The 23,610-nt window shown below is 42.4% G+C and overlaps 1 protein-coding gene across 2 annotated transcripts in view; it reads right to left on the bottom strand.

Annotated features, from left to right (window-relative positions):
- Positions 1-23,610, bottom strand: part of ADORA2B (adenosine A2b receptor) — a 37,328-nt gene that overhangs the window by 6,982 nt on the left and 6,736 nt on the right. The window contains exon 2 of one of the 2 annotated variants that reach the window (XM_075994023.1): positions 9,023-9,607. In XM_075994023.1, the coding sequence (XP_075850138.1) occupies positions 9,023-9,607 (585 nt within the window). Of the gene's footprint in view, positions 1-7,726; positions 9,608-23,610 lie in introns of those variants that run through there. The other variant, XM_012737900.2, reaches the window with a different exon arrangement.

A 23,610-nucleotide genomic window follows, 5' to 3' on the forward strand; every position in this document is an offset into this window, starting at 1 on the left:
CTTTGACCAACATTTCCCCATGCTCTTCCTCCGGCCCAGACCCCTGATAAACCACCATTATTTCTACTTCTATGAGTTCAACTTCTTTAGATTCCACATACAAGTGAGATCATGTGTTTGTCTTTCCATGCTTGGCTTATTTCACTTAACATAATGTCCTCCAAGCATTTTGGTAATTAAGATAAATATGACCTATTAACTCAGTAGCATTTTGACTAATGGATTATAGTCAACTTTTGCTTTCCTGTTGTTTGATAATAGAGGTACTCACCAATAAATTCACTGGCATTTTCATTTTGTTCATTATCTCTTGTTTACAAGCAAAAGCCAAAATGTATTTTGAGGTCCTTCCACATGCTTAGATCTGTCTGTCAGAAATGATCTTTCAAAACCATTGTGAAGAAGTATTTATTAAAGGGACAAACTGCTGAATGCAGGCAGTCTACCTGGACCTTAGTTTTGCCCTCTTCGAGTTTATCATAGGGATAGATAGATTAGTGAAGTAACAGCCTCTTATCAGACACCTGAATTACTTTTTTCTCTTACTGATAGTACTCACCAAGAACCCAGCAAGATATTTCTTTTCAGGAAAGTGAAATGAAAAAAAGTAAAGTAACAGTCACATCTGGCTACCCCACACTGCCTGTCTTGTGAGACATGAATTGACTATATATATAAGCAATGGGCCAAACTCCAGCTGCCTGAGCCCTCCCTGCCCCCCAGTTTAGCTATATGCGACAAAGCAGTAAGTGCAGCAGGGTTGAGGGAAAAGAATCTTGTGAATGAAATGGAAATATTGGCAGTGGTATCAAATTTTCTGTCTGGCTTAGAAGGGGTGAAAAAGATAAAAAAGCCACCAGTTCTTGTATATAATCCAGCCTTTACTGAAGACCAGGAAGAGGGAAATTTTTCAGAGTTTAAATTCTGGTTTATTGGCCAGGTGTGGTGGTTCACGCCTGTAATCCTAGCACTCTGGGAGGCCAAGGTGGGAGGATCACTTGAGCTCAGGAGTTGGAGATCAGCCTGAGCAATAGCGAGATGCCTCTCTACTAAAAATAGAAAAAATTAGCCGGGCCTGGTGGCACATGCCTGTAGTCCCACCTACTCAGGAAGCTGAGGCAGGAGTATTGCTTAAGCCCAGGAGTTTGAGGTTGCTGTAAGCTAGGCTGACACCACGGTACTCTACTCGGGGCACTGGAGTGAGACTGTCTACTGTCTCAAAACAAAAAAAATTCTGGTTTATTTACAGTGAACGTCTCAGAGCTTATACCTGATTAAGTTAACTATCATTGAAAGACCATGCCAGTTAATTCTTAGGGAATGAATGAGTTAAGCAAAACCTGCTTGGACAAATAGGTGCATTTGCTTAGTCAGTTAACTTGCCATTCCACACTGTAGCATAACTTCATTGATCTGGCAAAATCTTATGCATCTCTTCCTTAAGGAAATGCAATAAGTAGTGTTGGACACTGCAGTGAAAACTTGTGGATGGTATTTTCCTACTCAAAAGAGACTGCCTATTGGAAGAATTTTCTCATTTATAGATTAATAATCAGTCACTGAACTTATTACTTATACCTGAGAAAGTGTTTCTGTTTTCTTTCTTAGTGTTTTTATTTTTGGTCTTTATGTAGCTAAGGTGCCTTCAAGTTTTTCCCATGTATTTTTGGTCTCAGTTTGGTTTCAGTTCCATTATTTAGCACAGTACTTGACCTGGGCAAGCAGACTTCTAACTGTCCTTTAGTTCTGTGATCTAGTCATTGGTAAAATCTTAAAGATTTTGTTTTAAGTATTTTAATTATTATTGGCTTTGTTCTTCCCAGTGGTCACCATGCCTTTTTTTTTCTTATAATTTTTTTTTTTTGAGACAGAGTCTCACTCTGTTGCCTAGGCTAGAGTGCCATGGCATCAGCCTAGCTCACAGCAACCTCAAACTCCTTGGGTTCAAGCAATCCTCCTTGCTTGGGTTCAAGCAATCCTCCTGCCTCAGTCTCCCAAATAGCTGGAACTACAGGCATGTGCCACCATGCCCAGCTAATTTTGTCTATATATTTTTAGTTGTCTAATTTCTTTCTATGTTTAGTAGAAATGGGATCTCGCTCTTGCTTAGGCTGGTCTCAAACTCCTGACCTCGAGCGATCCTCCCGCCTCCACCTCCCAGAGTGGTAGGATTACAGGCGTAGCCACCACGCCCAGCCTACCATGCATTGTTTAAAGTGACTTATTTAGTTTTTGTCATTCACATCCCGTATAATATTACATTGCTTTATTAGTCATAAAATGCTAACTTCCTAGAATTGTGGTAGTCATCTTGGAGTTTGAATTAAATAAGGCTGTAGAAATGTTATATACCCTCAAATTAACCTTAATGGTTACATTGTATAGTAATATAGTAAGAATTTGGCTTCATGGGTTGTATGAGATGATAGAAGTTAATTTAGACACGGTCATGATGCCCACCTAGTTATCTTTCCACAGGTCAATCTTTATTCCATAGGTCTACCCTAATATTCTTATTGTATTCCAAGTGTAATATATGTTGCTGTCATCAGAATTTTTAAACTTTTTATTAACTTTTTTGGTTCACTTAGGAAGGGGGATGCTTTAGTCAGGAGAGACTAAATTATGCTCAGTTAATACCCCAAATCTAAAAGGCATACAAAAGCAAAGTTTTATATTTTATTCATGTAGTATATCTATCGGGAGTTAATTGCAGCTCTGCTCCAAAACATCTTCACTCAGGGATCCCAGTTGGTGAAGCAGCCCCTATCTGGAACAGTGTGCATCTCATAGCAGATAAAAAAGAGGACATGGTACATGACAATATTTAATGTTTCTGCTTGGCTACTCACATTTTACTAAAGCAGGTAACATGGCCAGTCTGTATTTAATAGGACAAGAATGTGTAATCCTTTTTCCAGAGAGAGGCACCAAACACAGGAAACAATAAATAATATAGTTTACCACTGTGAAATAACATGTGAGGCTTGGAATGCTCATAAAATAAAACTGTATCCATGAATGGGTGATCTATCTAGGTGGGTCACTTCCTTGTAACCTAACTGAAACCACAGTAGACTTCTCCAGGTTCCTACGAGTCTAGTCATGGTCTGAACGAACATCCTCTTTCTGCATGTTACTTTTTTAAAAAGTTCTACCCTTCTGGGGATAAACATTCCAAACTATGATTGGGGATCTAACAGTAATTCCTGTAAGAGGAGGCCGTTTTTCCATTGAAGGAGCAAAGAATTGAATTAGATTATCCCTCAGGTCAATTTCCAGTTCTAAACATTTCTGACTCAGATTTTTGCCTGATTATTGGGTTCATTTGTTGTCCACTGCTAGAGAAGGGAGAAGCAAATTCAGAATTTAAGTCTTTACACTATTTACTGTGACAGGCAGATAAACATTTTACTTTTAGTCTCAGCCTTTGAAAGAATCAAGCAAGGGAACTTCTATAGAATTTCTCACCATTCCTAAGTCACCAGGCATTTATTCAACATAGTCCAGGGAGCATTCTGATGAATGGCACCCACAATAAGAAGGAACCAGTGAATCATTCAAATCATTGTAGAATCCCAGAGGTTTATGTCTGCTTAAGAAAATCTAGAGAGAACAGACATAAAATAACTAAAGAGAGAAGAAATCTACAGTTTTTCTCATTGGTAAATAGTTTGAAGACCCAAGAATTATTCATGTCACTACTGGATGTTATGGTTTTTCTTTAGGATTAAATGGAAAACAGCTTCAATGCTCTCCCTTCAGTTTAAATTTTCCAGACATGCTAGGGAAATTTCATTGATATCCAGTGGTATAAGTGCTATGTTCATAACTTGTCAGAGCCTTACAGTACAAAATAATGTAAAATGTGGCTTTTTAATATCTAATTTGTAATGGGAACTGAAATCTTTAATGGGTACAGTAGGCATCTTCTTATCCAATCGGCCATTTCTGGTAATCTAATAACCTCCAAGGAATTCTGACTTGGTCAAAAAACTACTGAGATGGCTGCATTCTATGAACCACAGGACATGTGACAAACAAAAACACAACACTTGAATCTGCTATTTTTTCTTTGGTTAAAGCCTTCCCTGTTGCTTTATTCTCTGAGCAGGAGGGGAAAGAGGAAGGAATCCCAGGAGTGCTAACATTATAATTCCCCCCCCAAAAAAAGTCCCGGCTTTTTCATTCAGATTGTCATCTTAGACCCTAAAACTAATTTGAAGGCCTTGTGGCAAATTCCTAAGTAGTAGTTCATTATAAAATAACCCTTGAGATATTTCTGCTTCCCTTGGACACATAATTTATTTATCCAGTTTGGAAATTAACTCTAGGAATGAAGTCCTCAAAAGAAAGTTTTTAGCTATTTGGTGGTAGAGAGTGATTTCTCTAAAAACTTTGTCCATTCACTCTGCAGATGCATGTTACTTTCCCTGTACCTCTCCTTTTTGTCCCTCTTGACTGCCACCAAGGCTGTCTGTTCTTAGACTGGGCCTCTTACCAACTCTTCACCAATCTATGTCCTCCTTCCATCCTGCTAGATGAGCAGGCAAATCTGGGCTTGCCTCTTTTCCTTAGACCTCTATCCTGAACAGCTGAGTCATCCTATTGCAAAGTTCTTTGCTTTATTTATTCACCCCACTCAAATGCTTTTCAAAAGCCTTTTCTCACTTTCTTCTTCTGAATCGTATTCCTGTCCCACTAATCACTATTTACCTGTTTTCACACTCTTGAGGTATATGATGCAAGCTTTAGAAATTTACACACATGCTGTAAAATACCAAAGATTAAGAAACTCCACAATAAAATGTAGATGAGAAAGGCTTTCCCCTCTACTTCTAATTATAGTCAGCCCACAGAGTAGGCTCTATGAATCAATAGTTACAGGAACAAAATGGTTCATATGGATGGTTGAACTAGCGTGAAACTCTTTACTTCCACTGTATGAAGTCCTAAAGGGTAGAGAGCACTGAGAGATAAGGAAGGAAGAGTCTGCACACTGGCAAGAAGAGAAGTTGAGTTTCCTCTTTTTTTGTAAAACATTGCTGCAGTTCTTCCCAGTACAATTTGCAGAGCAATTCTGAGTCATTAAATAGATAAAAAGGAAAGAAGTGGTTTTTCCAGCATACCTTCTGAGATCTGACCCTATCTGTCCTTTTCTTCCTAGGTACTTGGAAGTTCTGGTAAAACATACATATGTTTGGCTTCTTGTCATTACTGTTCATGTCCTGCATTTGCCTTCTTAGTGCTACGGAAGAGTGAAAGCCTACTGGTGAGCATGGGGAGGCTCTTCCCATTATAGTTGAATTGGTAGGGAAATTGTTAGCCCTTACTTTGTAGTTTAAGAGTCATACAAAATGGCAATTTTACTACATGTTGAAACAAATAGTATTACAGTTTATTGTCCTTGACTTCAGTTAGTCAGTCATCTCTTTTGGGTTTAGCCTTCAAAAATGCAATGTCATTTTTAAAACTACATCAGTTTTCTGCATTTTTATTTAAAAGGTAATGGGTGCACATGGGAGGACAACACAGTAGTCCTGGAAGTTGGCACTAGAGGATTAGATGGCCCAGCAAAAATACAAACTAAACTGGATGTTAGCAACTTTGTATATCCCCACATCTAGCCATGAGGTATGTCTTCCTCCTATAGTAAGACAGCCTGGCACCACACTTGACTTTCACATGTGGTAGGAGTGCCTTTGCCTGTCTTTAAGCCTTTGCCAATTTTGTCCAGAGTCCAGAGCATCAAGCAGAAACAAAATATGCTCACATACACCTTATTCCAAAGGGAAAGATATTCCCTTCCTGAGAGCAAGTAGCTATTTTTTAATTCTTGCCAAAGCAGAAAATAATGGCCTCCACTCCATTCTTCCCCTTTCTTTTATGCTGTTTACTTCTTAAATATCTTGGGACCTGGATGGTAAGTTGGATATACGTTCATAGCTGATTTGCCATAAATTTATTTCACCTGTAAAATGATAGGATTGAACTAGGGCCTGTTTAAGATCTAAAGCTATGTTCAGTGACATCATATCGAACAGTTATCTCCCCAGAGGTGTGTACAGGTCAATATATGTGAGAGTTTTACCACCATTCCTCCCTGCCCCCAACCCCGGAAATACAACACAGTAGTTAAAGGAATAAACCGTAGACTCTAAGCATATGGTTAAAATACCTATTCTGGTAGGGTAGCTGTCAGATTTAAATGAGATAATTTATGAGAAGCATTTAGCAATGTAGTGCCTCAAGGAATGTTAGTCATTGCTGTGACAGCTCTTTGAAAGCAAGGAAGAAATTATAACTTAGGACTAAAATGAGAAGCCTGTTTTGGTTTTCACAATGGCTTATACACCCTGTGTCCACTGGATCTAAACTATTTTAAAAGCAGCAGAGAAAATAAGTCTTTGTCCCCTCTGACTTCTAGAGAGAGTACAGCTGTCTCATCTTTATCAGCAGTATTAGGCAGTAAGTTAAAGGCCCCATAATCTGTGTACTCTAGTTCTTTCCTGCTGAGTATGGTGGTTATGAGAGGTCTTAAGGTCTTGGTTAGACTGGTCAACCCTGGCCCTGTTTCTAACAGGACTCTATGTTTTCTATTCCAGTGCAAACATCTCTTGGCAGTTTATCTTAGTCAGGTTGTGAGGACCTGTCAGCAGCTATGTGTCTCTGACAAGCAATTGACTGACATATTTTTGATGGAGAAGAGACAAGAAAATTAAAAGGTACAGATTGAGCATCATTGTCTTTCAAAATAGAAGTCCCGTCAAGAACCATATGTCATGGTTCACATGGAAGAGGGGTGAAATGGATCATCTAGAGAGACTCCTTGCTATTGTCCTTTTTCCTTCCTGGACTGTAGGAAAGGGCTGTGGGTTATGGAAGGTGTGTGTATGTTTAGAAGCCCAGCACAGTCTTCTCATGAAAAACCTGAACCAGCCTCTGAGCCCCTTAGGTAAAAAATGTTCCTGGATGGAATCAGCACTTTAGATTCAAATAAAGCTGAATATCTTGTTATGTGCACAATTATTTACATGCTTTTTTTTTTTTTTAGGGATAATTAGATTCTTAAGTGACTGAATTACTAGTGATTCTTAAAAGGCTAGAATGGTAGACCAAACTGAGTGTGAGATAAAGTTTAGATGAATAGGTCTTAGTTCTTTTCCTTGGGTCCAGAAAATTATTCAGCAGCAATAAAAGATAACAGTAGAGATGTGGCTAAATAGCGACAAATATGAAAAGACTGAGGAGTTCTGGTTTCAGTAAGTTTCAGGCATCTGTGGTGTTGGTGCCTAAACAACTTAAATAGGCTGTGTTGTTAGAAAGGTAGTATTTAGAAAAAGGAAAGAGCTGGTTGTGCTCTGCATGCATTTCTGAGCTTTATGACAAAACAAATGAAGGAACAGACTAAAAATCATGTCCTGGAAGGAAACTACAGTTATGACTAGGGATTTTTAGTCTGAAGAAGAAAAGATAAAATAGATACCAGGAGAAGTATGAGAAGGGAGAGATAAGAGACTCAGTTGGACTCAGAGCAAAGAAGCAATGATAGATGAAGAGGAGACAGATTTCATACAGAACGAGAATTTCTTGTGCCTCCCAGAACATGAGCCACTAGTGAATGAATGCTAGGTGAAAAGCCCAAGGCCACAGATTTTTGCAATGTGTGGTCTGTTCTGCAGAGCCTTTTGTTAGTTGAGATGTGAGGAATAAAATCTATCAAGACTTTTGTGCTACTTGAGCAACTTCGAGTATAACTATTTTTTTTCAAGCAGCCTAAGGGTAAAGTATACAAGGTAGATGCAGTATGCGTAACAAGCCAATGCAGCATCCTAAGCTTGTCTTTTCAAAAGTTTTATTTTTATTTCACCTAATACACAGCTACATAATTTTACTAACTAAAATTTTCATACTTTGGCTTCCAAGAACTTGCCCCAGGCCGGGCGCTGTGGCTCACGCCTGTAATCCTAGCTCTTGGGAGGCCGAGGCGGGCGGATTGCTCAAGGTCAGGAGTTCAAAACCAGCCTGAGCAAGAGCGAGACCCCGTCTCTACTATAAATAGAAAGAAATTAATTGGCCAACTGATATATATATATAAAAATTAGCCGGGCATGGTGGCGCATGCCTGTAGTCCCAGCTACCCGGGAGGCTGAGGCAGAAGGATCACTCGAGCCCAGGAGTTTGAGGTTGCTGTGAGCTAGGCTGACGCCACGGCACTCACTCTAGCCTGGGCAACAAAGTGAGACTCTGTCTCAAAAAAAAAAAAAAAAAAAAAAGAACTTGCCCCAACTTGAATTTGAGAAGCAAAATTGACTATCTAGCTCTAGAAAGGGGAATTTAGTAGAGGAGGGATCCCATTTCATCAGTTTTTTCCTCTAGAGTAGTTTTCTGTATATGGGCAAGAATGAAGCTTAAAATTGTTATGTGATGATAATTCTACTTAAGAACTTATGAAAATATCACTTCCCTAAATTAACAAAGCAGTTTCTTGATTGAAGAATTATAGTTTTAATTTTCCAGGTTGCTTTCCTAGGAACCAGGTATACAGTTTTTAGTACAGCCACCTTTTATTTTTCCATTGCTTCTAAGTTAAAAAAAGTTACATTATAATAGTTCACAGTAAAATAGTTTGTCATTTTCTACCATAAAGGAGGCAGACTTTTAAAAACAAAACAGTCTTTTAGAATCCATTCAAGTTGTCAGCATCATCCATGCAGTAAGAGCAGCCAAATAGACTATAAATATATTTGACAACCCTTGGTGCCTACTAATAACACATACATATTAGCGAGATATGTGGTAACTCCAGGGAAGTGCTCAGAAGAGGCAGCCCACATGCTTGTGAAGTGTAGCTGTCTTCCACAGTGAGGATCAATTAGTTATGCCCTGCCTCTTCATGTACTGTGAATTTGTACTTTCTCCTTGAAGAGGCTAGAGCCCAGGTCACAGGCCCACACTGAGAGCAGGCTGTGCCGCTGCCTGCCCATTCCCACTCTTGACATCTGCCTGGCACAAAACATACCTGGAGATGATTTTGTGAAAAGTATAGCGGAAGTCTCGGTTCCGGTAAGCATAGACAATGGGATTAACAACGGAATTGGCATGCGACAGGAGAATGGCTATATTCATTGCCCACCTGGGCTTATTTTTAGCTCGAGCTGGCTGAAAAAGAGTGACACAGTTGATGACATGTACCGGTAGCCAGCACAGAGCAAAAATCCCCACAATCATGGCCAGCGACTTGGCTGCGTGGATCTCCCGCTGGAGGGTGGTCCTCGAGTGGTCCATCAGCTCAGTGCGCTGAAGCTGTCTGCAGGCCACCATGAAGATCTTGATGTAGATCACCAGCATTATGAGCAGTGGGGGCAGGACACACCCAAAGAAATTGAAGTATACCATGTAGCTCATGGGGACCACATTCTCAAAGAGGCACTTCACAGGGCAGCAGCTTTCATTCATGGTTCCATCCCAGGGCTCCGTGCAGTTGTTGGTGACACTGTCTTTACTGTTCCACCCCAGGAATGGAGTCAATCCAATGCCAAAGGCAAGGACCCAGAGGACAGCAATGACCCCTCTTGCTCGAGTCCCAGTGACCAAACTCTTATACCTGTTCAAAAGAACATCATCTGTTATGGTCTGTTTAAAGTACTCTGCAACCAAAGTCCAAGCCCCCACCTCTGCTTTTGTTCCGTGACCATTTAGCCCTAACCACCTCTAAGGTTCACCTTAAGGGCACTGTGGCCTTTACCCTGAACACTAAAGATAGGTAAACAAGGATGAGTAGCTTTGCTCTAACAAGCTCAATAAGCTTTTCATTCTTGACTTAGTAACTCATTTCTATTCAGTGACAAAAGGTAGTCAATGACAAGAGGTGGAGAAGCCTTAAAAGTATACAGTAAGTCCTCACCTAATGTTGTTGATAGGTTCTTAGAAACTGTGACTTTAAGCAAAACACACTAGGAACTTAACTCATCATGTTTATATCAATTATGGTAAAATTGAGTTTGTCAGAAGTTATGTCATTTCGCTTAATGTTTTAGTTTCTAAGTGAGGACATAGGACATACTGTACTTTTCCAGTTACCTAGGTATTGATCCGAGTCTAGGTCTTCTGTAAAGCACTGTTCTAGGTGGTTAAGATACACCAGTGAACAGAATACACAAAGATCTCTGCTAAATTTTAGCAGGGGGAAACAAACAACAAACATTAAGTTAGTAAACAGTGTGGAGATATGTATGGTATAAAAATGAAAAAAACAGTAAGGAATATCAGGACTGACAGAACCGTAGTTTTGTAGTGAAGGATGGCTTTACTGATGAGGTGACATTTAAATAAAGGCCTGAGGAAGTGAGCACTGGAGCCCGCTGGAGTCAGGAAGCACTCCCTATGGCTCTGGGCAAGAATCCTGGTCTCCTACAAGTAACACAAGAGGTTTGCCTGGGACTATGGGCAGAATTATTTCAAAATACCTCTGTAAACTGCTGGAGAACAAGAGTTCTGGCAGTGCCCCTATCTATAGAGAAATACTAACAGCAGAGTTGGCAAAAATTGGGAAATAGCAAATATTAAGTTTTTTAGTCATTTTTAAGCCATTAAATCTTACTAAAAATCAGCGGAAACCACAAAATACCTGTTAGACATTTTGCTATAAATTAGTCTATACATGGTTTATAGCAAAGGTATTAACTTTGTTATTAATGACTGGTCCATAATATGTATGTAAAATATAAATGAACATATTCAATGTAATATATTGAATAAGTGGAATAAAATCTTTCTGTAACCTTATAATCTCTGGGGGGTGGGCTGGGGTGGGGGAGACTGGGAAATAATTTGATTCGTGGTACTTTAAGACTTGTCTGTGGAAAATATCCAGTTTACTTTGCCTGCAGGATAAGGCTCCTACTTAGCATGGCTCCAGAGCCCTCCCGGCCTCAGGCCCACATTCCCAGTGCCTGCCATTTCTGACCAGTGGCTCCTTTCTGGCTCATGCCATTCTCAAAATCAGTCAAAACACCTGTTCCTCTTTCAAAGATCCCTCCTTTCTTGGTCACCTCTTAGAGGTGGCCGTTCTTACCCTCTGGCCTTATATACACACTTGTCATAGAGCCTGTTTATCTGTTTGTATGGTTTCCCTCAAGTAGAATGTCAGCCTTTTAAGGACAAGGACCTTGACTCTTTCTATTGTTATCCCCAGGACCTAGCACAGTACTTGACACATAGTAGTTTTTAATATGGCTATTCTGAATATATTCCCCAACTGTTACCTGACTTATAGCTAACAGCTTTAAAGGAAGATTCTGCTTCCTAGGAATACTTGATCTTGTAGCCTGGACAGGCAAAAGAACTGGTAGTTTGCTGAGGAAGTTAACTGAGGTCCTGCCCCATAATTTATGGCGATCTCTAATCTTTTCAGCTCCCTATTAGGATACCTCTTAGTAACAGGCAGCTCAGTTGTAGGGCCTTTACTACAGATGACCTGCTGGGCCCAGTTGTTTACTAAATTTTTCTTGGCCATCTGTTCCCTTTCCATTTCCCTCCTCAGTCAGGAATGTAAACCCTTCCTTAAAAAATGGTTTTCCTTGCCATTGCCTCACCAGAGATATGAATAATACAATTAGTCCCTACAGGATAACAAGGAAGCCTCCTAAAGCCAAACACTTAGAATCCTCAAATTTCAGATCCATGAGGCAGCCTAGACAGCCTGCCATGAATCCTCCTTTGTTAGCTGATTACAGGTCAGCCCTGGGGATGAATTTATATTTGGGATAACAAATCATGGCATGTCCATTCTTTGTTGGTGATTGGTCTAGAGTGGACAGTGAGGTCATTCTGGCCAATGAGACATAAAAGGACATCTGCTAGAGGTCTTCCAGGAAAGATTTTACTTCCTCATAAAAAGAGAGAGACCTATGAGCTCTGCCCCATGCCTATCCCATACTTGCTTTTGATACCCTTGTGGGTGGTTGTGATGTCTAGAACTGTAGCAGGCCTCTTGTGACTGTGAGGGACAAGCCTGCAGACAAAACCAATGGGAAAGCAGAAGGAAGAAAACAGCCTGGGTTCTTGATGACATCTTTGAACCACTAGACAAACTCTAGAACCATCATGGCTCCATATTCTTGTTTCAACAGATAATTAAATGTCTTGATTGCTCACAGCTCTCTTATAGTACTCTGTTACCTGCAGCCCAAAGTATATGAACTAGAGGGGACTTTCATCTTTTCTAGTCCAATATCTCATTTCACAAGCAAGAAAACAGAGATACAAAGTCTTTGAATAACAAAGCCAATATACGAACCAAAGACCAGAAACTAAGTCAGGACTCACAGGCCTGTGTTCTTGCATTATTTCAGCAGGCTGCCTCTTAATTTATTTACCTTTTTTCTTTAAAAGAAAAAAGGAATATTAGATTTAGATTTGAAGTACCCTGCACACAGAGGGCTCACTCAAGGGGGTGGCTTCCCACTAGAGTTCAAAACAACAATTGGAATCCACCCACATCTGAATGTCTCATAACTGTTGGATCCTACACATGTGAAAAAGTTTATGGCAGATTGTCCTGGATAAGGAAATGCAGCTGATTCCATTAGAGAAGCAGTTGGTTGCAGCTCTCTCTTTGAACCCCCATCACCACCTCACTTCCGTGTTTGTTCATTATTTCACTCAGAGTTCTTCCTTTGTACCACGCATTCTGCTAGGCATTGGAAACATAATCACTGCCCTCATGGAAAAGAGAAAATAAACAAGGAGATATATAAATGCATAATTACCAATTGGGACAGGTTCAGTCATACCCAAAAGAATAGGATGGAGTGATGAGAGAAAAACAGGGAGACCTTGGAAGCCCTCTCCTAGGCAGAAAGCTAAAAGTTAAGGAGTAAAAATTTTGAAAATTAGAAAAACATTCCAGGCCGGGCGCTGTGGCTCACGCCTGTAATCCTAGCACTCTGGGAGGCCGAGGCGGGTGGATTGCTCGAGGTCAGGAGTTCAAAACCAGCCTGAACAAGAGCGAGACCCCGTCTCTACTATAAATAGAAAGAAAATTAATTGGCCAACTAATACATACAGAAAAAATTAGCCGGGCATGGTGGCGCATGCCTGTAGTCCCAGCTACTCGGGAGGCTGAGGCAGGAGGATCGCTTGAGCCCAGGAGTGTGAGGTTGCTGTGAGCTAGGCTGCCGCCATGGCACTCACTCTAGCCTGGGCAACAAAGTGAGACTCTGTCTCAAAAAAACAAAACAAAACAAAACAAAACAAACAAAAAAAAAAGAGTGAAAAAAAAAAAACAAAACATTCCAGGCAGAGAGAACAGCATGTGCTAGGGCATTCAGACAAAGAATGTTAGTTCCCCAAAGAAGCAAAAGGAAATATGACCCCAAGAGGAAGCAGGGGCCAGTTCATAGGCCACAGGGAGCTATTGAAGGCTTTTACACAGGGGAATGGCACTAATTTATGTCATATGAACCTCACCTGGCCACAGTTTGGAGACTGAATTTTAGGGAAGCAAGAGAAGTAGTTGAGTTAGGAAAGTGTTTCAGTGGTTGATTGGAAAGGAAATACTGACTTGAGCCAGGGTTCCAGCAAAGGTGATGCAAATGCATATGCTTTGTGGAGGCAGGACAGGTCTTGAAGATAGGCTGGATGCAGGAATATGGGAATCAAGGATGACTCCTTAGGGTTCCCCGGGTATCAGCATTTACTGAAAGAAGATTACGTTTGGAATAGTGGGTGGGTTGCAAGAGGATGAAGATCAAGAGAATGATGGATGTTAGTATACTGATGAAAATGACCAATAGAGAGAGAGATGCCGGAAAATAAGGACAGATGCTAAGAATCTGAGGAGGTTGGAGGATGTGGGGTCCGAAGCACGTGTGGAAGGACACTTCCTCAGCTATGGCAGAAGGAAGGAGGAGAATAGGGCTGGTATGGGCAGGGTGGCAGCTGGGTGGTGAGAAGATAGGGGCAGCATCTCCTTGAAGTACTGGTACCTCAGAGACATACAGAGAAAGTCATCAGCTGAAGGAGAGAGGAGGAACCACACAAATGCTGAGTTTTGGAGACAAATGCCTGCAGAAACCCTCTGCCAACTGTCCAGAACACATCAATAGCACAGTTACCACTGCCTAAGCACCCACTCTTTGGGTGGCACTCTGCTGTGTGCCTTACACATCTCATCAAACCACACCCCACAAGGGGAGAGCTGCTATCCTCAGTTTATACAGATGTGGAAATTGAGGCTCAGGGAGCTTAAATGATTTCTCCATGCCACTAACCTGCAGTCAAGACACAAACCCAGATTAATCTGATTTTGGTTTTGCCTAAAGTGGCCATTTTCTTGCTTAAGAACCTACTGCTCTTCAGCTCTCATCGCATAAATCCCAGTTACCCTCTTGCCTGCTCACCCAGCCATGGCTCAGATGTTTCACTTTTTCCCCCCAGACACGTCTGTTCTGGCCAGAGCTGCTTCCTGGTTCCAGGGAGCCCCTACTCTGAAGGCAGCTACATGGGAATTGGAGACTTGAAGGAAGGGGACTCTGCTACCTTCTTAGGAGGGGTCCCCAAAGGCAGCACACAGAGACATGTGCTATTTCTTTACTCTGGTGGAGGACATAACCAGAATCCTTGGGCACAGCTTCTATAGGGAGCAGGTTCAGGCTATCTGATATTATGATATATGTATACAGTCGTCCCTCTATATACATGGGAGATTGGTTCTAGGACTCCCTCGTATACAAAAGTCTTCACATATTCAAGTCCTGCAGTAGGCCCTGCATAAATGAAAACTCAACCCTCCATGTGTTCGTTTTACATCCCTAGAATGCTGACTTTTCTATTTGCATTTGGTTGAGAATAATCTGTATAAACAGACCCATGCTGTTCAAACCTGTTGTTCAAGGCTCAACTGTATTGGTTTTCATCCATAGTTCCTGGGTCATGACTCCTATAGCCCTTGTTATTTCTCCCCAAGGTAGGCCATCGAATCCAAAAACATACTCTAATCTTTCCTGCCTTTCTGACTTGGAGCTGGCTATAAAGAAATTCTCTAACCTACTTTGTCTGATTGTAGGTCATAAGACTCCCATTTCAGAAGGGGTCCTGTTCCATACCTGGGAAGAAGGAATACTGCACAGAATAGCAAAGAAAAACCTGAACAGGCAGGCCTTGCTGGGTTTCCCCACTCAGCCTTATTAGTATTAGTCATGCCATTTTGTCTAGGTACATTTCTAATGGTTGTCCATGCTTCAGTCATGCCTGTCTCCACAAGAGGCCCAAGAAGATGGTGTACAGAGAGCTTCTGGACAGCTGAACATGTGGATGTTCACGGAGGGTGGCATGTCCAGGGAGGGCACGAAAGTTCCATGCCCCTTCCCATATGCATAGGCAAGCCCTATGCATCTCTTCATCTGTGTCCTTTGTAATATCCTTTATAACAATCCAGAAAGCATAAGTTATTACCTGAATTCTGTGGGCTGTTCTAGAAAATTAATAGAACCCAAGGAAAAGAGGTTAGGGGATCCCCAATTTCTAACCAGTCAGAAACACAGGTAAAACAACCTGGGGTTTGCAATTGCCATCGGAAGTGGAAGGCAGTCTTGTGGGACTGAGCCCTCAATGGGACCTGATGCTATCTCCCAGTAGATGATGTCAGAGATGAATTGGAGGATGACACCTAGCTGGTGTTCATTGCAGAATCCATTGCTTGGTTGTTAGTGAGGGGAAATCCCCACATATTTAGTCACAGAAATCTTCTGTGTGACTGTCGTGGTGTGAGAGCAAAGGAAAAACAGTTTGGTTTTTTTCTGCTTAGAGGCTCCCAAGACAGAAAGAAGCACTTTTAGTGCTGAAGCTTTAGGTCCATATAGCAGAACAGTTGGCTTCCACAAGACACACAGATGAACCAGGCACAGGGCAGGAGACATTCAGGGATGCTAATAAGAAAGCAAGCAAGTGTCCCTGCCCTGAGTAGGACACCCTGGTCTCTGGCATCTTATGAAGGCTCTGGTAACCTCCCATGTCTTTGCATTTCCCACTTCCAGCTATGTTTCTATCCTCATTGGGAATGCCTGTCTCCCTCCCTGTGTACCACTGACTCTCAGAACATCCTCAAGTCTGCATGTGTGTATCCACCTCCCCAAAACATTCCTAAAAAAGACCCTGTGTCAGTCACTGCTCTGCTGCAGAGGGCATTAAGAACTGCAGTGAGGCAAGGGAAGCAGGACAGCTGCCCCAAGTTAGGAAAGTAAATAGCAGATGACTGAGAAGGGAATACAGGAAACACAGGCAGCTTTATTATTCCAAACAAGGCAGGAACAATTCTGGCCTTTGCAGGCCCACACAAAAGGGGTAGGAAAGTCTACACTCTGGGAAATGGCTATGCCCCACTGCTGTGTGTGGAGCTGTGCTCTGATCCATCCATTCTCCTTATAAGGAGATCATTAGCTAAGGAGATTGATAGAAAACCAGTCACACGGAGGGAATCAACAAAAGGGAACAGCATGAACACTGAGGTTACATAATGAAAGGGAGAACTGCTGAGGGCTGCTTAACAAGTGCTGGCCTATTTCTGGGTCAGGGTCTCCTCCTGCTCTGGCTCTGTCGTCCTCAGCTTAAACCAAGCTGCTTTCTCAGCTTTATAAATCAATTCCAAGTTCTCAGGGTGCTCCTAGTTCAGATTCCCAAGGGCAGCTACCCTGGGCAGTGACACTGAGCCTCACCAGTCCAGTCGGGCTGGATAGCGCCTGAGCTCCCCCCCAATCAGAAACAGTAGCTCCAGATCCCACCTCCAAGCTGCTGCTGAGGGTTTTAACATAAAGTATACAAAAGCACTCTGTAAACACAAATTGCTAAGTTTTACAGATGCTTAAAATTGCTTATTGTTTAGGAATGTTTTTCCTTATAGTCTAGCTAGCTCACAAGTTTCATTCCTCTGAAATATAAACATTTCTGCTGTAAAACCTTGTGTTCTCTAAAATTGCACACAATTAACAGGACTTACAAGAAAAATGAGGTTGGGGCAGACCACTCAAACCTATAATTTTATAACTAGAGCACTAACAAAATCTCTTGGACCACCAGGCAGGCAGTTCATTGTTACAGTGGGTATTAAAAATACGCCAAAAAGGTCTAATGGAAATCTTGGCAAAGATTAGAGTAAGGCTGATAGTGCCAGGGCAATGCAGATGAAAGAGAAGTTCCCCTGAGCCAGGGGACTGTTACTAAGTTGGGCACACAGACAGTGTACCCTGCCATGGCCAAGACCCTAACAGGCAAGGATGCAGCTTTCTGTGCAAGGAGTGATAGCTACAGGCACTATTATTATGATGGTTCTCATACATGTTCCTGGAAGCCCACAGGAGCTCCTGCTGCAGAGCAGTCAAACTGAAAACTGAGGGCTCTTTCCTTTCCTACTGAAGACTGTTCCGCTCCATTACCTAGGCAAAATTATAGATGAACCAAAGTAATGTCTGCAGCATACAAACAAACATTCTTCCCGTTTACCTATTGCAGTTCAAAACTTCACACAGAAGCAGAATAGTTTGCAGGCCACTGTGCTCTCATGGTAGCCCGACTGCCCAGAGCACCTCTCCCACTTACCTACCACATAACTCGACATTGTCTGTCTCCCTCTAAACGACGAGTTCTTAATGATAGAGACTCTATCTTGCTCACAGTCGCATCCAAAACACCTAACATGATGCCTGGCAAGCAAATGTTGAAAGAAAGCCTGAATTTAAAAGAACGGAACAGAAGTCTGCCTTCTTTAGTCAGACATACGTGGTTAACATCCACTTGGTAGTTTTAAACAAAGCAAGACACGGGGTATGTGAACATGGTTTGTGCTTTGGCTTATAGACCACAAGAGGCTATCTGTGTAAGAGGGGACATTTTATGATAAGTAGTTGTCTCTCATTTCTCAGATTTCTCATGGAACCAAACTAAAAGGGTTTTTAAAAAATATTCATGAACAGAAATAGAAAATTTTAATAGCACTATATCTATTAAAGTAGAATTCATAGTTTAAAACCTCCTCACAAAGAGAACTTTAGACCCAGATGCCTTCACTAATGAATTCTATCAAACATTTAAGGAATAAAACATTAAGGAATATTCTTATCCAAAAAGAATAGATATTATTTGATTTTACTTATATGAAGTTCAGGGAAGTGGGAGAAAGGACCCTCTTTACCATCTGTATGTTGAGGGCAATCCCCCTTATCTCTGCAGATGGTCATAGCTGCAGCCTGCAAGCCAGTATGAGGAAAGGACAGTACCTGCCTGCCCACCAGATAACAAGGTGTGGCCACTGGAGATTACTTTGAGGCTACATCCTTCCCAAGAGGCCGAGGCCCTCAGCTGCCTGGCTCCTGAAGGGTTCTCATCTATTCCACAAATTCAGGCATGTCCAAATTCCAGTAGTGGACTTGGCTGGGCCTGGGCTGAACCTACTGCCCTATGTAAAAGTGGCTGGGAGAGATGCTATGTGTACTGCACAATCACCTAAGAACAGTGGATGAGGAAGGCAGGTAGCAGAAAACAAAGTGGGGAGCACTCCCCACCAGCTTACTATGGCAAGAAGAGGAGGTCCAGAGTGGCTGAGATTGAGGGTGGGGGTTAGGATCAGCTCTATCAGAGTTCCCCTTTGAGACTGGTTCTTGGTGGTTCTCATATATTGTTCTCATTTATCAGGTGGGACACAGAGACAGCCCAAAGATGCCAGACTCCAGACTCCGATCTCCTTTACATGAAATAAGCAGCCCCTGAGCAAAGGGGTTGCTGCCTGAAACCAGACCATAGAAGAAAAGACAATCTGTCTTGTGCCTCAAAGTGCCTTCCCAAGTCTGGTATTAAAACTTACTGCTTCACATGGATCCAGGAAGGACAAGGGTCCCAGATATGTCTGTAATTCTTTTGATTTTAGACACCCCTTTTTTCCCTCTCAACCCCAAGACTGATTTAACACTAGTTTTGAGACATGCAGACTTTGTTCAGCTGTAAGTAGGTACCACCAACAATGTTGTCAGTCCACACCGTGGGTATTTTCTAAATATTAACTGGGGGACTTGATTCAGCAAAGCTACAAACTTAAATTTTCTTCAGGGATTTTCTAATAACAAACTCAAGTCTAAAGCAGCCATAGAAAGGAGAATATTATGTGTGATTATTTTTCTTCCTATACCATATCCCCAAGTTTTTCAGACTCATTGAAGTAAATGTGGGTGAGTTAGGAATAGAGCCAAATGAGGTAGGTGTCAGAGCCATGAAGTATAAATACTGCAAGGTGTCACTTTTATTCAGGAAATAGGAGAAATTCAAGTCATATAGATTCCTATTCTAGAATCTTCACACCTGACTCTCCAGGATGCACAGCTTTCTATGTTGGCCATCTCAGGTTCTTCAGTTAAGTCCAAACTACACACTTCTCTTTCCCTATATATTCTTGTATATTAGTGAATTTCCTGAGCTGTTTTCATATTGTTTCTTTCCTTTCTATTAAATGGTTTTTGCTTTTTTTTTAAACTTGGGACCAGCAAGTTATAAAGATGTATGTTTTTACCTGATAGTTATACTATGGGTTGAGAAGAATGAATCAATAATTTGTATTCATTTTTAAAATTAAATTAGTCCTTGATAAGAGTTGCTTTTTTTTTTTTTAGGAGTTAGTCCTTGACCACTAGTTTGATGCCATCTCTATTTGGGGTGACCTCTTTCACCAGCAGGCCTGTTACTCTCCTTGACTGACTGTGTTAGTGCTTAAAATGAAATAAATTGCTGTCCTACATTAAAAAAAAAACTAATTCAGGTAGAACATTACTCGTCAAAAGTATCAACCTTCATATATACAAACAACCAATTAGAAGAGGAGGCACATAATGTCAGTATGTCCTATTACTGGTGATGTTAACTTTGATCACTTGGTTAATGTGGTGTCTGCCCGGCTTCTCTATTATAACTATTTCTCCCTTTTTAGTTAGTGGGTATCTTGGACATATTTGGAGATTTTATACATATCTTACTCCTCATCAAACTTTCACCTGTGAATTTTAGCATCTATTGATGATTCTTGCCTGAATTAGTTATTTGATAGTTGCCAAATGGTGATTTGCTTAACTCAGTCATTCCCTGTCATTTAATTAGATGGCATTCTACTATAAGCAAGAGCTATTCTAATTCTCTTTTTTTTTTTTTTGAGACAGAGTCTCACTCTATTGCCTGGGCTAGAGTGCTGTGGCATCAGCCTAGCTCACAGCAACCTCAGACTCCTGCAATCCTACTGCCTCAGCTTCCCGAGTAGCTGGGACTTCAGGCATGCACCACCATGCCCGGCTAATTTTTTCTATATATGTTTAGCTGTCCAATTAATTTCTTTCTACTTTTAGTAGAGACGGGGTCTCACTCTTGCTCAGGCTGGTTTTGAACTCTTGACCTTGAGTGATCCACCCACCTTGGCCTCCCAGAGTAATTATTTTTTTTTAAATCTCCTACTTCTGTTTATTGCTAGGGCTCAGAAAAAAATCATACTCCAGCAGCCAAGCACAAACTTACCCAAATCTTGGTTTCTACATACCATTCTCCACTAAAAGGAACAAGGGATTTTTGGAAAATGTCTAGTTCTAAAGCTGGAAAGTACAATGCAATACTGGGGGTTAGTGCAGTGTCTTCTGAGGGAAAAACGCTTGTGAGCCACATCCAGTCATCCATCCAATCATGTCTGAGAAATAAAAACATTTTTGACATAAAAAGAACTCAGAAAGTTTATCTCCCATGTCCTAAAAAAGTCACCTACGTGCACACAAATTAAGAAATCTACAATCCTGAAAAGAGAAAAAAGCAAGCATGGAATGCAGGAAATGGCGGGACCACTGCAGGGGCACGCTGAGAGAAGTCGCGCGGGAACAGCTCGCGCGGGAACAGCTCGCGCGGGAACAGCTCGCGCGGGAACAGCTCGCGCGGGAACAGCTCGCGCGGGAACAGCTCGCGCGGGAACAGCTCGCGCGGGAACAGCTCGCGCGGGAACAGCTCGGCTAGGGGGAGGGAGACGCTGACCGTAAGGATGGCGGAGCTGTTTCCTTCTTTCACTTTCTAATTTCCAGATGGGAAATTCATATTCTGAACATGAAGCAGACTAAAATGTGGCGTAACTGTGAGCAATGGACAGCATCGAAAAGTAGGATCCATTTGACCTGGACATTAGAGCTGCCTCCGCGAGAAGCCGGGCGCCGGCGGATGCGCTGCCTCCTCCCGTCACACGGCGCACTGGCGGGAGTAAGTTACACGCAAGTAAACCCTGATACATGCTCTTTCTCTGTCTCCAGTTTTCAGAAACTCTCTACCTAAAGTTCAGGAAATTTTATTATAGCTACAGAATAAAATGTAAACGGCATAAACCTTGACACTATAAAGTAATGGTATAATGTAAATGTGTTCAGTATACACATTGTGTGTCGAGGAAACCATAAGAAATTGTGGTTGCCTCTGATAGGCGAATTGGGAAGCCAGAAATCAGAGACAGGTGACATACTTTCCACAGTTTACCCTTGTATACAGTTTCAATTTTTGAGGTGGTTAAGATACGCCCTCAGGGCCGGGCGCAGTGTCTCACACCTGCAATCCTAGCACTCCGGGAAGCTGAGGTGGGAGGACCCCTTGAGGTCAGGCGTTGGAGACCAGCCTGAACTAGAGCGGGATCCCATCACTACTAAAAATAGAAAACATTAGCCGGGCACAGTGGGCATGCCTGTCGTCCCAGCTACTCTGGAGGTTGAGGCAGGAGGATCGCTGGAGCCCAGGAGTTTGAGCTAGGCTAATGCCACACCATTCTTACCCAGGCAATAGAGCGAGACTCTGTCTCAAAAAAAAGGCTTCAGGCTGGAGTGCAGTGGTACCATCATAGCTCACTGCACCCTCCAACTCCTGGACTCAAGTGATCCTCCCATGGTGCTAAGATTACAGGCGTGAAGCCACCACACCTGGCGTCAAGTTCTTTACAACAGCATGAATTACCTTTTTGAAAGTAAAACCTCGATTAGGTAATAGCACAGTTGATGGAAACCAGGAGCAGATATGTTGAAGGGTGGGGCAAATTTTTCCTCATTTTTCTTGACAGTTAACAGATATTATCCACAACTGACAGAATTAGAAATATAGGTTGAAATAAATATTCACAGAAAAAAATCAAATATAACGAAAATTAGAAGGAATGGGGGCGGGGCAGAAGGCTTGCGTAGTTGGAGTCAACAACTGCTTAAGGGTGCAGCGCGCCCCCAGCGTGGGCTCCAGAGCAAACCAACAGGAGGCCTGGAGGCTGCCCAAGGAGGGACTGGTGGGGGCAAGGGAGGGGGAACTCTCACTTTGCCTTTTGTACCTTCTGTACTTTTGAATGCTTCTTTCCGTGCCCACTGGTTGGTTTCTAGCTCAAAAAAATAAAATGTAAAATTAAAAAACACAACTCCTTCATGGACTCACCAGCACCTTTAGGACAAAATCCAACACCCTTAGCAAACTCCAGGCCCTCCTTGATCTGCCTGCTCCCTGCCACCTCAGCAGCATCATGCCTGGCCCACTACACCCCCCACTCCCAGCTCCAAGTGCTCTTCCTCCCATTCATGCCCACACAGCTCAAGCGTCAACCCTCTAGAAAACGCGCTCCCCTCCCATTCCAGCCTGAGTTAGAAGGCCGTCCTCGACGGTCCATTCTCAGCTGGAACTCTGTCCAAGAAGGTACGGGTGCTATTTGCCATTGAGTTCCTGCTGGCAATGGCAGTGTCTCCAGCCTGTTCACCTCAGAGACCAAGAGTGTATCCTGCTAATGCCTTTGGTAATGAATCTGAGGCGACAGGTGAGGCTGGCCTCAGTTCCCCACCCGAGGAAGGAGCAGGTGGGAAGAGCCCCTCTACGATCTTGCAGCTGTCAGTTGGCCTCTGTGGCTGGGCTGTAGCTTTCTCTCCTCACTCGTCCATACTGCTCTTCAGCTGGAGTCGTCCTTGTCTGTAATATTTAAGGGGCGCCAATCACAGTGTCCTGGTGTCCTCGTCCCTCCACCACTAGAAGGGACCGCTCGTTAAGGGAGTGTTATTGGATGACCTCAGAGTTCGGAGTCTTTCCCTTCCTCTGTTCACAGGCTGGTTGAGGGTTCCTGGGAAGACAGGCTTCTCCAGCGCTAGCTTCCAGGTGGCTCTGGGCTAAACATAACTCTCTGAGCCTCCTCTCCTTATCTGTGAAGGGGCAAAGGTAATGTTATTTGCCCCAGAGTGTTATGGTCAAGATTAAACAAGAATAGGCATAGAAGATGCCTGGCACGCAGAAAAGGCTTCAAAACAGCAGCGGCTGTTCACAAGACTGAAAATTCCAACATCTGGAATAGCTGAGGACATACTTCCCCATATCTGCCCCTGCAGGGTACACCCATGCTGCGATCACAAACTGACAGATGAAAAGAGTGAGATAAAGAGATTAGAGGCCTAGGTGGGAGGATCTCTTGAGGTCAGGAGTTTGAGGTGAGTCTGAGCAACTACAAGACCCCATCTCTGCAAAAAATAGAAAAATGAGCGAAGTGAGCTAGGCTGACGCCACGGCACTCTAGCCTAAGGTACAGAGTGAGACTTTGTC

This window comes from Microcebus murinus, chromosome 18 (assembly GCF_040939455.1).
Source record: "Microcebus murinus isolate Inina chromosome 18, M.murinus_Inina_mat1.0, whole genome shotgun sequence".
Taxonomy (NCBI): Eukaryota; Metazoa; Chordata; class Mammalia; order Primates; family Cheirogaleidae; genus Microcebus; species Microcebus murinus.